The sequence below is a fragment of the Notolabrus celidotus genome, chromosome 6, assembly GCF_009762535.1.
Source record: "Notolabrus celidotus isolate fNotCel1 chromosome 6, fNotCel1.pri, whole genome shotgun sequence".
Classification (NCBI taxonomy): Eukaryota; Metazoa; Chordata; class Actinopteri; order Labriformes; family Labridae; genus Notolabrus; species Notolabrus celidotus.
The window spans coordinates 17,149,385-17,164,748 of NC_048277.1; the positions used below are offsets into that span (position 1 = coordinate 17,149,385).

At 39.5% G+C, this 15,364-nt stretch overlaps 1 protein-coding gene and 1 long non-coding RNA gene across 2 annotated transcripts; one reads left to right on the forward strand and one right to left on the reverse strand.

Annotated features, from left to right (window-relative positions):
- Positions 1–303: 303 nt before the first annotated feature.
- slc17a8 (solute carrier family 17 member 8) lies at positions 304–12,526 on the reverse strand. The gene is made up of 12 exons (XM_034684933.1): positions 12,041–12,526; positions 10,121–10,376; positions 9,059–9,177; positions 7,042–7,156; positions 6,063–6,150; positions 5,299–5,385; positions 4,458–4,600; positions 4,171–4,320; positions 3,928–4,060; positions 2,516–2,626; positions 1,932–2,059; positions 304–1,466 (listed from the first exon to the last, which is right to left on the reverse strand). Exons 1-12 carry the CDS (start codon positions 12,136–12,138, stop codon positions 1,137–1,139), a joined length of 1,758 nt encoding a protein of 585 aa, XP_034540824.1. The 5' UTR covers positions 12,139–12,526; the 3' UTR covers positions 304–1,136.
- LOC117813885 lies at positions 5,932–13,086 on the forward strand. The gene is made up of 3 exons (XR_004631480.1): positions 5,932–6,138; positions 7,051–7,169; positions 12,346–13,086. It is a non-coding gene; the product is annotated as an uncharacterized LOC117813885 (long non-coding RNA).
- Positions 13,087–15,364: the final 2,278 nt, after the last annotated feature.

Below are 15,364 nucleotides of genomic sequence, written 5' to 3' on the forward strand. Positions count from 1 at the left end.
CACAAGATCATCACATCTTCACACACTTGTTAATTCAAGCTGCAACTCATAAACACAACTAAGATTGTTGGGAAAGCGAGCAGAGTATTACAGTCACCATAAGCATAACCTGGACATGTGGCACCTTTATGCAATTACGGCTCTAATTTCTACCAGCCACTTAGATCTGTTGCAGCAGAGCTGTTATCACAAATTGATCCTCCATGTTAGCATCCTTCGGCTCTTTCATTTTTCATAATCAGAGTTGCGCAGACTAAGTGCCCTTAACAGTAATGATAAACACTAGTTAAACTTTTCCCATAGTCATTTATGATTAAAGTGAAACATTACAGTACATCATTTCTTTTGAGAAACAAAGCGGGTCTCCATGTTACAAACATTCAGAGGTTGCAAAGAAGCCAACAACAGAAGTTACACTAAATGCTTGAAGGAGTAACGTTAGCTCTGAACTCACCGTCCATTTCATTTCAGTATGAAGCTGGGAGGAGTTACAAAAGGACGCTGAGCAGAGACCTGCTCAGACAAGGAGAGCAAGTTAGCAGTGAAAGAGTGCAATCTTTTAAGAACAGCAAATACATACAAGCAATAAAACAATATACAGCTCATTACATTAACACTGTGGTCTGCTGTCAAACCCATTATCACATTCCAGGAGCACGTCTCTTTTCTCGTTGCATAGCTGACACTAAACATATCAAAAAATGTTCACAAAGTGCGAAGAAAGCGACATAAGATGTTTTGCTTGCAGAAGTTTGTTCATGAATGTTGGTCTGTTGTTTAGTTTCCATCATTAGAGAAATGCTAGTCTACTGTTTGTGTCAATGAAGTGTAAATTTATGCTTCTGTTTTTGATTAAATCTTTTTTTTGTTCTTCTATTTTGTCACTTCAATTATGATAATATGATTTCAAATTATGACTTTTTCAATGCTGTGCTTCCACTTGGTTTCTTCTGGCGAACATGACAGTACATCACAGTTAAACTGCTGTATTAGTCGAAAACGAAAAAAGGCCATTATGAGGTACATATGATGCAGCTGCTCCTCTCTTCTCCATGTAACATTCCCACATGAGTGAAATAAACCTGCAGCCTTCCGGTGATTAGAGTGTTTAGAGAGTCCTTTGGCCCACAGGCGTCTCACTGGTACCCCTCCTGGTAGTCCCCATTCCTAAAATGTTCCTCCTCCTCTTGCATGGTCACCCCTCTTTTCTTTGTCCAGCTCTGTTTCCGTCCAGATGAATTTTCCGTGGTCCCGTAGCCCTTTTTGGGAGCAATCATGTTCTCAGTGTTCAGCTCTGACTCCTCAGCCAGCTCGTCCTCATCAATAATGCCACATTTATCCTCGCTGGTGCTCTCAGGGTTGGCCCATTCCTGCTGCTCTCCAGAGGCAAAGATAGCGTAGAAGATGACCCCTGTGTAGTGCACCATGGACGCAATAACAAAGACGTTCTGCCACTCCAGACGAGTCTGAGGGGGGAGGAATAGAGTCAATGAATTTCCTGTACATAGCAGACTTAACACTGATGTAATGCAGTAAATCCACTGCCCTGCTCATGGCATCAGAAAAAGTACAACTTCTTTGTTTCTTTGTGCTTTAAACATTTTATAGGGCCATCTATTATTAACAACAGCCGCTGATCAGTACAAGACTACACAAAGAGATTCTGATGACTGAAAAGCAATCATGATGGTTTTAATAATGCACTGGGGGAAAACCTCGGCAAAGGACTATGTTTGAATCTGTGATGTTTTATACACATTTCAACAGAATAAGAGATGCCCGGAGGATTAAAATCGCATTAAAATTCAGCTACAGCATAGGAGTAAAATATTTAACATGAAGACCTAAGCAAACATCGTGTTTTTGAATATCTATATTAAAAAGTTCCTGCAGTGTTAAAATCAGCTGCAGAGGTGGAAATATTCTTATACCTTGTGTTTGGTCAGGGCTCCAACTATCAGAGGACACACCATCCCAGAGAGAGTTCCCACCCCGTTAGAGATGCCCATGAGGATGCTGGCATAGCGAGGAGCAATATCCAGATGATTGACATTAAAACCTGAAGACACAGAGGGGATCAAACCAGAACATGAGCTCATAACTGAACAGTGACACAATCATGAAACAGATGAACGTTTTAATATTTTACGAATGAGATCATGGATAACATCCACACACAAATTTTGATTCACTTTTTGTTTGTTTCCTTGACAACAGTCCATAAAATATTTAGGAGAATTGTCTGTGTGAAGACCTAGCAGGCTAATGCAATACACTACATCTCACCCAGAGGAGGATGAGTGCTGCATTTCAGTTTCTAACAGGTCTTTATAATCCAAGAGCCAGAGAACACAGAGAAAGAGAAAAAGACAGGGTTTATTCACAAATGTGTCTGTTTTTGACAGAAACAAGCTCTAATCAAAGCACCATGCTTAAGGTTTACTGTACAGTCAAACTTAAAAGCTATAATTCCAGGGAAAACACACAAATGTTTTTGGTGCAGGTGTTGCAGTACCTGAGATGGCGAATCCACTGAACCCTACAGCCAGAACGAGGAAGGAGATGGCGACACCTCGAGTGTGAGAAAACCCAACGACTAACAGCAGGGTAGCCTCCATCCCGAACCCTGTAAAAATACAAGAGAAGAAAACGTGGACAAAAAGAAGGGACTCACTACCACGCCAAAGTCATGAGGAGGACTTTTCAACTGAGCCTGAATGCAGCATCAAAAACTCATGCTAGACACCATAATAAAATGTCAAAATATGCCAAACTCTTCTTTAGGACTGCAGACCAAAATTAACCATATACCGTTTTTTAATATATTCCTGAGGATATTTTTCTATATTATCCCATCATGTTCTTCAAGTGATTCCTGACACTTACAGAAATATTATCAGCAAAGGATAACGTTTTCAATATGAGGAGCTAAGCTGATTTGCTAGCTGAATGTTGTCTGATGATTGGTGCATACAGATGTAGAGGTGGAAAAATACCAAATCAAATATGGCAAGCACTAGGGAAGCACTATTAAATTTAATCCTCCGATGCTGGGATAGAATAGAGATGTTTTGTTAGTTTTTGCAACCAAAAACAAAGTAGTTGGTGTGTCTGGCTCGTAAACTGTATAAAATATGGACGTGGGATCTGTGGTGTCCCCCATCTGTTTCTGAAGAGCTGTTTGAGGCCAATCGGCGGCAGGAGCCATATTGCTGCTGTCGAGCCAGTGTGACGTAAAGAGGCGGTGTTTGAGCCTACTAGCCAACAGCTACAGTGTTCCCGCAGTCAGCTTTGCCTCTCATTGGAAGACTCATAATCTCAATATCTTCGAAAATTGCCGCGTCAGAAAAAAATTCACCCCCCTCACAGTGTGAGCTGATCGAGAAATGAGCTATCCAGACAACACACGTCTTTTGTACCAGACTGTATACATGTTTATTTCTGCTGTAAAGATCAGCTTTTTCTCATTCATGTGTATGTGACTTCCGGTACTTCCGGAGCCAGCCTCAAGGGGATCCTCAATGAACTGCAGTTTTTAGCACTTCCACGTTGGACTCATATTTGTAGACCGGAGGTTGCTGCTTGATCTGGCTCTAACTTTTGACATATTGACTCTGCAACATCGAAGCAAAAGCACAATAGCATGAGAGGACGCAGTATCACTCAAAAAGCAGGAATGGGAGTGGTTTTGTTCTATTCAAATTTGTCACATTGTTAAATCACCCGAGAAGAAAATTCAAATAATCCTGTAGAAGCTATGTTTTTCAAGAAGGTGGGCAATAGAAACAATGCAGAGGCTTTTTCCCTTCCACAGTCTCGGAGTTGCTAGGATGGGGATGTGTAAAGCATATATGTGTACAGGCAAAGAAAAACTTTATAGGACCTTTCAGAATGACAAACAACCTGTTCCTACTTTACATGACCTACCTCCACAGTTCATAAGTTTCCTCACATTTGTTGTAGACATGATTTTGTTGCTGCGTAAGTAGTCAGCCAGCTGTCCTCCAATAGGGACCACTATTGTCATCACCATGTGGGGGACAGCAGACAGGATCCCCACCTGTTTGGAGATCACACACAGGAAGCCATCAGGTTAGTCATTCAGCTGGCTAATTAAGACTGTTCATGAATATATCTCAATATGAGCTGCTGAGTGGCTTCAGGGACAACCTTGCTAATAGGGAAGCCAAAGACTTCCTCAAAATACGCCGGCTGGCTGATGAGGAGCAGGTAGAAGGTCCAGCTGCGGCAGAAGTTGGCCACGATGATGGCATAGACAGGCATGGAGGTAAAGAAACGACGCCATGGAGTCTTGAATTTCTGTAATGGTGACACAGAAGTTGCTGTTAAAGATGTGTGTGTGTGCGTGTGTGTGTGTTTGTGTGTCAGGACTTAAGGGCAACAGTAAAAATTGTGCTGCAGGACCCTTAAACTGGCTGGAAATAGTGCTTACACACCCCAGTCAAACTCATCTGGTTCATTGTTTCTCCGATGGTGCTCTCTATGTACATCCTCTCCTCATCAGTGATGGTGGGATGTGCCGCAGGACTCCCATATGCCAGCAGAAGCCACATGATATACCACAAGATCCCCAAAACACCTTTGACACAAACAACAAAAATGACACTTTTCTCTGTGAAAACACACTTTAAGACATTTTATTAGTCATCAGGGCTAGACGTAAAAGACCACCTTGAGGGCAGGATAGACTAAAAAAAAAAGCGAGGCTGACCTTCTCTGGACCACGAGAGTTTTCATTATTAAAACGAAATGAAGCAGGTGTGAGGCACAGAGCCCAGACAGGAAAATGCTAATTCACATCAATAAATCATGAGATCATATCACAGCAGAAGCAGAGTCGATTTTTATTAAAGCACACTTGGTAAAGTATGAATTTTATGTCACTGTTAATGATTTTAATCAAACTCTGCAACAGTTCAGATAACATATAATGTGCAAAGCATACAAATGCAACAGAGCAGTGTGCCAGGAGAGGTTTGTGTATAACACTTTGCATGTCACTAAACTGATATTTAGTGTAACCAATGACCCACACTAGATTAAAGTGAAAACTACAAGTCTGGTTCTGCTGGTGTTCAGATTGCACTTTTAATCAACTCTCAGTTGCTTGCAGACTATTCTGGGGTTTTCAATGTTTTTTTATCATTGCAATAAATCCTTAGATTTAATTTTTACACAAACACAAAATACACCACTGTTATTGTTTGTATTTCAATAGGGCCCTGCAGGGTTTTTGTGATATGATATATGTGACAGTCATTCAAACATCAGTCATACCATAGATGTAGAAGACCGAAGACCATCCGACGTACTGAACCATGATTCCAGCTAATGGCATGGCAATCACAGCTCCTGCGTATGATCCTGGGAACAAATGTTTTTAGATTTCAATGTCAGTATACCAGAGGTAACATCACAACTCTGTGATAAGAGAACTAAAAATACTATACAGACAAAAATCTTATACTACAAAAAATGTGCCCCTACAATTTTGAATACCAGTCAACTATACGTCATTTAAGGGCAAAAAACCCTTCTCTACTTGTGCAAATGTGGGATGATAAAAACAAACACATCCTGGAAACACATTAGTATCATTGAATAAACTGAGTCAAGATGAGTTTTTTGCTACTGCTGAGACAGATGGGGTGTTTTAATGTGTTTTCTATTATGGCTCAGATTCATAAACACTGTTATTTTGAATAGAGCAGGGAGCATGAGAGTGCTATCGTACATCAAGCATTGTGACACTTCATTTAGGTGAATAGAGACAGAAGCTCCTTTAGAGTACGCAGGTGAGCCCCGTTTATTTACAGACAATGTCAAGAGGGTTTTGATGCTTGGGTTGTCATGGTACCAGTTTAAAGTGCAACATGGTTATTTTAATTTTAGCTGAGGTAGCAGTGGACTAAATCTGCAAAGCAAAATAAGCTCTCTTGTGTCCATTGACTGAACATTCCCACTATGACTTATGAGGGTGGTATGAGTGAAAATCTGTCTGCTGTGGGAGTGTTTACAGAGTAAACGGAGGCATTGCTCACCACAGAATGAAGTTGTTGCCAGTCGACTCCGTTCAAGAGGTGGCGCCCATTTGGACCACATCCCATGGCATGCTGGGTAGGTGACACCCTATAGTGGAGACATGGTGTGTACTATGAGAAGGTTGGTCAGCTTTCTCTTGACTAGCGATGAAGAAAACATTGGTGTTTGTGTATTTTCAAAGCCCTTACTGGCAAGCTTACATTTTGAACTTGTTGGATCAGCATTATGGATACTACATTATTCGTTCTTCTGATTGGCTAGTTCTGAAAGCCCCTCAAGCTTAGACAGAACTCAGTAAATCAGCATTTTCCATTAATGCTCCTAACTCATGGAATACAGAGGTCTCTACAGATGATATCTATTCCCTCTTTGGCAGAGTTCAGTTCACTTTGATTTCTAACCACTGTGTCTCCAGTTGTACCTGTTTTAATTACTCTTTTGTTTGGTGAATGATAATATGTGTTTATACCTTGTCTTTAATATGCCTGTGATCTCCAGGACATTGTAAATGAGGGAAACCTCAATGTTCTTTCGAGAATCAATAAAGGTTTGAAATGAAATGAAATTTGCCACTCATGAAAGATGGACGAGAGACAGTAAAGTTGGACATGTTGCTTTCTTGCTGAGAATTTTACATAAGCAATAATACTGACTACATATCTATGTTATTAATATGAAGGGACTATAAATTATGGAGTTTAGCTAAGCCCAAAAACAAAGTAGTTATCCTGGCTAACTAGACAGGGCAAGGCTAGCTAGCTGTTCCCCTAATTATAGTCCATATACCAAGTTAGGCTAACAGGCAGCAGGTGTTAGCTTTGTATTTATTTTTACATAAATGAGAGTCAATTATACTCTACTTCTATATTCTACTACTATACTATACAAACAGGCCTACTTTCTCAAGATGTCAGAGTATTGCTTAATATTGATAACTGTCCCCTCTATTCTATCACCACCAACATGTTTTGTTCTTACCTCCACAAGGCCCTGCAGGATGCGCACAAACATGACACAGCCGTAGTGCACCCTGGCTGCTGACGGGATGAACATGTTGAGCACTGATGTCAGGAAAATGGCTGCTCCAAACACCCTGCAAGAGTACAGTGAGTCAACATTTTGTTGGTGAAAGGGAAAAGAAACCCTTTTAAATCAAAAACGCCATGGACCAAGGGGATTTTTGTCAGTACACATCCTGAGTGAGCATAAAAATTTAACTTTATCACAGCATGGAATTTAAAGTTTCTAATAATATAAGAGCAATGTTTACCCAAGAATAGAGGGATGTTTTTCAGAGAGGGTTTGTATACTTGTCAATAGTAAATTTATCAGTTACAGGGGATGCCAGTAAGCTCAGCCCCTTTGTTGAGAAACCTAAACCAGAACGGAAGCTAGGCTATCAACAGCACAAGTTAGCTAAATGTAACACTCTGTTTTCACACTACTCATAGGCATGAGAGCACTGATCAGCTGTTCGGGTCTGTGGGCTTTGAAATTGACAAAAATCCAACCACGCTAAAAAATGAGTGATTCTGACAGCAAGATGATATGCTGCACACTGTGGACACCTATATGAACCAGGGTTTACAGAGGGAGACTCAGTGGGCTGAAGGACAGGGGAGAAACCTCTGGGCTAACTGCAGAGCAAGAGAGATCCCTGAGAGTTACCCGGTGGTACAGATGTGTAAACTGTGAGTCAGTAAGTGCATCTTCAATTAAGTGTTTGGCTCTCATTGTTTTATTAAAGCATAATGACACAACCCATGTTGCGCATAATATGTTTACCTTATTCCAATACACTGTTAGCTGTTGGAGGGACTGAGCTGAATAACAAACTCTACATCCATTACAGTGTCCACCGGATAGTGTTAAGCATTCGTTGCTTAAAATTATATCAAACTGAGATGCAAACATGTCAAAATTCACGACATATCAGTGACTCGAGAAATGATATGTTAATTTGAGCCTTGATTTATTTGTCAGATCTGTCAGAAAAAGGTAAAGAACATCACAGACCAATGCCACAGTGTCTGAAATGTGGTGCAGATGTCTAATATTTGCAGGCAGACTATCTCCAAAGCATCTCAGTCAGCTCTATAGTGAGACAGATCTCACGCCTCCGCCTTTCATACACCATGACAAAGACATCCCGTTCAATCCACAACTTTCTTCTTCTTCATCACCACACTGACGCTTAGCTCCTTGTTTTTTTTCTCCTTCACCCCCCCTTCCTCCTCTTTTTCCAAAACAGTGTGTAAGTGACACTTGTAATATTCCAGTGGCTGGTGTTTCAGAAAGAAATCAGAGGCAGGATCTTTCATTATTAACTCTGTCAGTGGCGTGTCCTCTTTTCCTGTGAGGCTTTTATTACAGGACTGCTATCTGCTCCATCAGCGGCGCTCGGCACACCGTACTGCTTTAACCCTTTAAGCACACAGGACAAGGAGCACCAAAAATCTTCATCTTTTAAAATCTGCTTTACGTATGCAGTCAAGAAAATATCCTTAACTCAAACAAACATCAAAAAAATACATTTAAAAAAAAGCTGTTTCTGAGCACTTCACATTGTTGCTAATAAACTGTCAGACAACAGCATGAGCAGAGTTGAGCAGACATACGAGAACTGTTTTTCACTTCTGATGAACCCAAAGTCAAGAAATATCAGTTAAATGGAGTCCAAAGCATCATCTTCTTATTTTTTTCAAATAAATGTTCCAGAGCCGCAAGAAATGAAATTAATATTGACACAAATCGGGGATAAGGAAGCGCCAGCTTGGCAAAGTGGTCTAAGCACACGCCCCATGTATAAAGGCCAGTCCTCTTTGCAGTGGTTGCAGATTTGACTCCTGGCCTTGACCCTTTGCTGCTTGTCTTCCCCCAGTCTCTGCTCCCCACATTTCCTGTCTCTCTTCAGCTGCACCCCCCCAAACAAAAAAAAAGACACAAATAAATGAAAAAAAACAGAGATTACATAGCTCAATGTGAGCAGTGTCACCTGTTGGCAGACAGCTTGTTAGAGATGAAACCCCCAGGGATTTGAGTGACAATATAGCCCCAGAAGAAGGAGCCATGGATCAGCCCCACTGTCTCTGGGTCCCAGTTAAACTGAGCTTTCTTTAAAGACAGAGAAGATAAACAAGCATGTTGAAATCTGGCTACAACACAGAGACCTTCCTGAAATAGTGGTTTAAAATCATTATCACATTATTACCCAGATATCCTACTGATCACACGGCCATGTTACATTTTTCAGATTAGTCAAAACCCCACAGCAATGGCTATATGTTTTTATCAAAGGTAACGCCAGGGACTTTGTATATATTATTACTATTACTATTACTGTCTTCAATTTTGTTTAAATCTTGTATTATTTTAACTTTTGCCGTCAGTGCTTTTATTTTCCATCTGTGGTGAAGCACTCTGGGTTTCATGGATATTTGTATGAAAGGTACTTAATAGAGAGATAAAGGGGCAACCAGGTCACACGTCTTATTACATCAAACCGTGGAAAGTAGTTCTGGCACATATCACCTCTGGCTGTTGACACTGTGGCAAAAATTAGCTTACATTAGCATTCTAAGGAGGAGGATATTTTTAATACTTGATTCTGTCCTGCATTACAGGAAATGGTAGCAGAGCTAGTGAGTACATCTATAATTTGTCTATTGAGGTAACTTATACCATGAGAGGTAATAGCTACAATGCAGAAAGTGACATTTCAAACATGTATGTTTAAAGGTGTGTCACTACAAAGCCAATAAAATTATCTTGAAATTAATATTTTGCGTCTACTTATAAGTGAGGTAATAAACGGTAGGCAGGTGGTTATGTGAATCAGAACCACTTAAAGGTGAGACAAGACATCTCCACTCTACGTCAGGGTCCTGCTCACCCTATCAGGGACCTAATTTTCATAACCACCTGACAGCTTCCCTTGATTTCTTATTTATTGTTTGACCCTTAAGGTCAAAGTACCCTCTGAGATTTTGTTCTAAGAAGAAAAGAGAGACAGAAAAAAAATCACAGAGTGGAGACCATATTTGAAATATCCAGATACCTGAAGCACAGGAGTTCCATTTATATACACTGTGTTGTTGTTCACCATCTCCACAATGGCCACGCCGAGGTTGCAGCGGATGCCAAAGGAGATGCAGAAGCCTAGCCCGCTGAGGATGGCAATGATGTAGCGCTTAGGGAGACCGCCACAGCTGCAGTCCACCAGCGGGACAGGACGTGGAGTTGACGCCACCGGGCGCCCATCCTCTGTCAATTCTATGTTGTCTTCTTCTTCTATATTACTTCCATCTATTTTCCTATGAAGCAAAGAAAGGGGGTTATTGAATATGTAACCATATCACATTGCACATAAAAATGGTCATATTTGGCCTTGAGTCAAACATTATAACCAGAAAGAAAATTTGCCCTCCATCCACATCACTCTCAACTGAATAATGGCATCATAAGGACATTGATTGAGCTGAAAACTTAAATATATAACTGTAGGCTATTAAATATATATATATTGCACCCTAACAAACAACTACTTGAACAACTGTACTGCCAAATGTATGATGCTCCCTTACTTTTGTTACTTATTCTTATACTGAGGCAGTTTTTTTATTGTAATAAAGGGATTTTTATAAAGTGAATTAAATAGTTGTTTTAAAGGGAGGTCGTTTCAGATATACTTTGTTTGTTTTATGTATGCAGATGCATAAACGAAATGACCAATACAATTCATCTTAAATCTTGTGCAGAATTCATATTTATTTCAGGACCCTGTCACCTTTGCATGTAACTCAGTGGAAACAGAATCAGCAAAGTAACATGAGTCCGTCTGCGTGCTCACAGAGGGCAGGAGGTGAAGCCAGGACCAAAAAGGTCAGGTTGCTCTCAGATGCATCACTCTGCACACCTGTTCTACAACTCGATATTTAGTAATACCCCGGTGGTTACAACAAATGGGGATCCTACATAAATATATTAATAAAATCAGCAAGATCTATGCTCAGTTTATTTTCCAGCAAGCTCAAAGCACTCAAATCTTTGATGTTTGAAGCTCAGTTTACCATAAATCGCCAGTGTAACCATAGATTTATTTACAGTTGTGTCCTGTTGAAGTATGTATGAATCTTATTCTTAAAAAGTAAAGGTTTTTTTTTTCTATCATCTATCATAATTTCGAATTAATAAATGAAGATTTTAATGTAAATTAAGTATTTTATCACACTTCCTCATCCTTCTGACAGCTGCATTAAAGAAGTGAAATGAATGGAGATAGAAAACCCTTTTTGTGTCTTTATGCTGTATATTTTGTGGTTAATATCTAGTTCAATCAGTCTCAAAGGTAAAGAAGAGGATAGTTTAACTTTGATAACATGGATAACACCTAAAACAGATGCTAGATATGTGTCCAAGATCCAAATTTGAAAATGTTACTGAAACAAGTAGGTGTTAGTCTCTTCACATAGCATATAAAGGGCTGAAAGTGTTAACAATAAGCATACTTGTTTATATGTTAATCATGGCTTTCTTATTATACATGACAAAAATGCATTCACATTGATTCATTTTCCAGGATATTGCCTACTTATTCTTTTATCTCTTGAAAATGATAACTTATACAACCCACACCACAGACTCACCTCCCAGTGTGCAATATGTATCAGATATGAAATATGTATTAATGTCTTAAAATAAAATCTGTGATTACATCACTAGCATTGCCTGACAAGCACTGAAATCAAATATTTATTTATCGTCAGGATCTCTGGGAACACATTGGGCTTAATGTGTGCGCTCTCCACATCTCAGCCCACATATCAGCGTACACACACCGCTCAGTGTATTGAAAATGAGGGAAATGCTGCTTGCATGTGGTTGAAAAACATATGAAAAGCTGTGGAGTGTGGATCAAAGACCTGCCCAGACAGTATTTAAGCACATCACTCTCCACTCTGTGTTCAGACTCTCTCACCTTTGCAGTTTTCCTAGAGAGTCCCCCACTGTGTTCTTCACTTCCTCCTTCCCAGGCTTAAGCACCTGTTCTTTCAAACCTGCTAACCCAAAAGGCATTTTATCTTTGTTCCTCTGTTGCTTTATCCCAAAACTGTGTCTTGATACCTCACTAGCACACTTTGTTTGGAGAAAGGCAAAAATAAAATTCCACTAAGAGCTGTTCTTCATCCTTTCTGAGTTTGTGGCACCGCAGGATGGTCAGTGATGCCACAGGTCCCACAGAGGAAAGACAGACCTTTTCTTTTCACCTTTCTCCCCTTCAAGGTGAGGATTCAGTGGAGAAGAAGACAGGAGGATGATGTTGAAGTATTCCTCAATGCTCAAAGCATCATGCAGCCAAAGCCTGTGGAGCTGGGATCATCTCCAGATTAAAAAAAAAAATTAAACACAGTTTTGAGAGAGACAGATTAATAAGGACCAGAGTAAATGACAGTGTAGAATCCAGGTTTCAGTCAGGCATTGTGAGTCTCCTTTTGTCTGCAGCTGAACTGAATGGACGGCTTAGATCTCTTCATCTCATAACTCATCCATTCCTGGCGAGGAGGGGCAGGTGTAGCTGGTTTTCCAAACCCTGCCCCTTCGTATACACATCATCATCATTATCATCTCCATGGCACCACCCCTTCAGCTAGTTAGGTCCATCTGATAGCAGTTCAGAGGACCAACAATTAAAATATGCATGAGCTTGACAAGTTGCATTGAGGAAAGACAGGAGAAGCTTGACTGCCGTGGTGTAAAAATGAAGCCGCTGAAACCTGACACTAAGCCGTTAAGTTCCAGGCTTAAAATCATGACTGCAATTAACAGTTTTTATATTTATGAGGCAATGGTAGAAATAATAATTTCTGTCATACAGCTGTATAGTTCATAGACAGGAAAGGCAAGTTTATTTCTATAGTACATTTTAGCATCAAGACAATTTAAAGTGCTTCACACAAGACATCAGAGGTGATGCGATCAATAATTATAGCACAGAAAGAAAATTAAAAAGAAAACAGAAGGTTAAATATAATGAGACAATTTTAAATGATAATCATTAAATTTAAAGTTTAGTCATGTATGATGAAGGTAGTTATTGAACTAATTTGCTGAAACGATAAACTCAGCTGCAAACAGGTGAGTCTTCAACAAGGATTTAAAAGAACAGAGAGTTTCAGATGTACTGAATGAGAAGATCAGTAATGTATTTTGGCCCTAAAACATTCAGTGCTTTGTTAACGAGCTGCAGTATTTTAAAATCTATTCTCTGACAGACAGGGAGCCAGTGTACAGACAGTGAGGACTCTAGTAGCAGCGTTTTAAATCAGCTGCAGCTGTCTGACGGATTTTTTTTAGTGAGACCTATGAAGACACTGTTACACTCATTAAGTGTGAAGATGAATGCATGGACCAGTTTTTCCAGGTCCTACTGGGACACTAGTCATTTAATCCTAGATTTGGTCTTCAGGTCAAAATAGGCTGTCTTAATGTGTTTTTTAAAATTCAGGTCATATTTCATCATTTTCTATAATCTGAGCCTGTAGGAGCATGTGGTTGTTAAACAGAACAGCCCCCAAGATTGAGCCTTGGGGACGCCACATATATTTTTTGCCTGCTCAGATATGTTGTTACCCTTTAGACACAACTAATCTTTGTCCTTTCAGTAAGATTGAAACCAGTTCAGAAAGTGCCAACCAGTTCTCTAGTCAATCAAGTGGTATTGCAAGCGCCACCTAACAATGATAAGTCTGTTTACATTATTTGAATGATATCATTTGATAGGTTAAAGAGAGAGAGAATCATTGTGTTTACTTTTGGAAAGTGTTGTGGTACATTCACCGGTTTATTTCCTGTACTTAATACCTTTTAGTTTTGCTGTCTTATGCAGCTCTGTAGTCATGTTACTAAGAAACAGGAAGTGAAGTATATTGTGCAAGAAGGTTTCTGTTGTTCTCAATAAACGAGTGCGGCAGAGCGTCATGGTTGTTTTACTGTGTGCAAGCAGGTCACCGAGCTGACTCAACGAAAACAGTGTCCTGTCGTTACTGAAGAAGGGTTTTGAAAATAAGTACATGTAGATACATAGAAATAACAAAGAAGACAACAGATAGCCACTACATGTATAATCTGTTCAACTGTGTCAAATGCAGCACTGAGTTCCAGTATGTGTAGTACTCCATTACTAGTTGAAAACTACATTTTCAATAGTCTTACTCAAAAACAGTAAATCTGATAAGGGCCTGTAATTGTTCATTAGCATCTGGTCTAGATAGTTGTTTTTTAACAGGGGCTTGATGACAGCAGTTTTCAGAGCCTGTGAAAGGACACCTGATAGAAGACACAACACCTCATCCCTTAGCATCTCACACTGACAGGTGTTTTCTCTGCAGTGGTTAATTAGCTATCTGAGTGATTTTATTTCTTCCCAGATTATCACATATGCAGAATTTTAAAACGTTAGGTTTTGAGGTTGAAGCAGTAAACTGTATTGACCTGGCCTAAGCCCTTAAGTCTGTTTAAGATATGCACTGAAACAGAGGCTGCCCAATGTGGTGTGTGTACTTCAGTAATTCAATCCCCATCAATAAATGGGAGATCGATCCTCAGTTACCATTAATTCATTGAATAAGGTACCTTATAAAGTCATTACTACAACTCCAACAAAAATGGACCTGCCTCCTTTATTAAAGGTGGTGTATCATAAATATCTACACTTCTTCACACAAATTCCAACAAAATAATCATCAAATTGAGTGAACTCATGCATTATTTAAATGAAAATCATTCGTTATTCATGAATGTATGAGTTTGAGGTAAACAGAATCATTTATTTCAACAAGAAACACTGCATTATTCAAACTTTAAGCTGACAAATACAAATGGGGTTACTTTGATGACAAGGCACTGTGGGGAAAAGGTGCACACATGATGTACACAGCAGGAGATAGAAGATGCTTGCTAACATCCCTAACAGGCCACCTATGATTCATTTATTAAAAGTGTTAAATAAGAAACTTTAAGGATTAACTAAAGGATATGTCTCTATGTTATAAAACATTGTTGTTAGCATTGATTAGCTATTACATCAAACTGGAGTAAAGACTGATCTTGATCATCTCTGGACAGGACCACGGTTTCGAGAAATACATCTAGCTCATAGCAAAATCAAAATTCTAATTAACAAAAAAAAACTACATAGTTGTGTCTATTTTTCTTAAGTCTGGGATGCAATATTATTTCTAAAGAAAGGTATCAACTGAATATGAGGGACATTCAGAACCAAAATAGTTTACCCTGAGTCTTA

Excerpts from the sequence above, each read along its gene's own strand:
- slc17a8 (XM_034684933.1), bottom strand. The coding sequence starts at position 12,138 with ATGCCTTTTGGGTTAGCAGGTTTGAAAGAACAGGTGCTTAAGCCTGGG. Across the intron at positions 10,377-12,040 it reads TCTCTAGGAAAACTGCAAAG|GAAAATAGATGGAAGTAATA; the intron begins GTGAGAGAGTCT and ends TTTGCTTCATAG. Across the intron at positions 1,467-1,931 it reads GAGCCCTGACCAAACACAAG|ACTCGTCTGGAGTGGCAGAA; the intron begins GTATAAGAATAT and ends CTCCCCCCTCAG.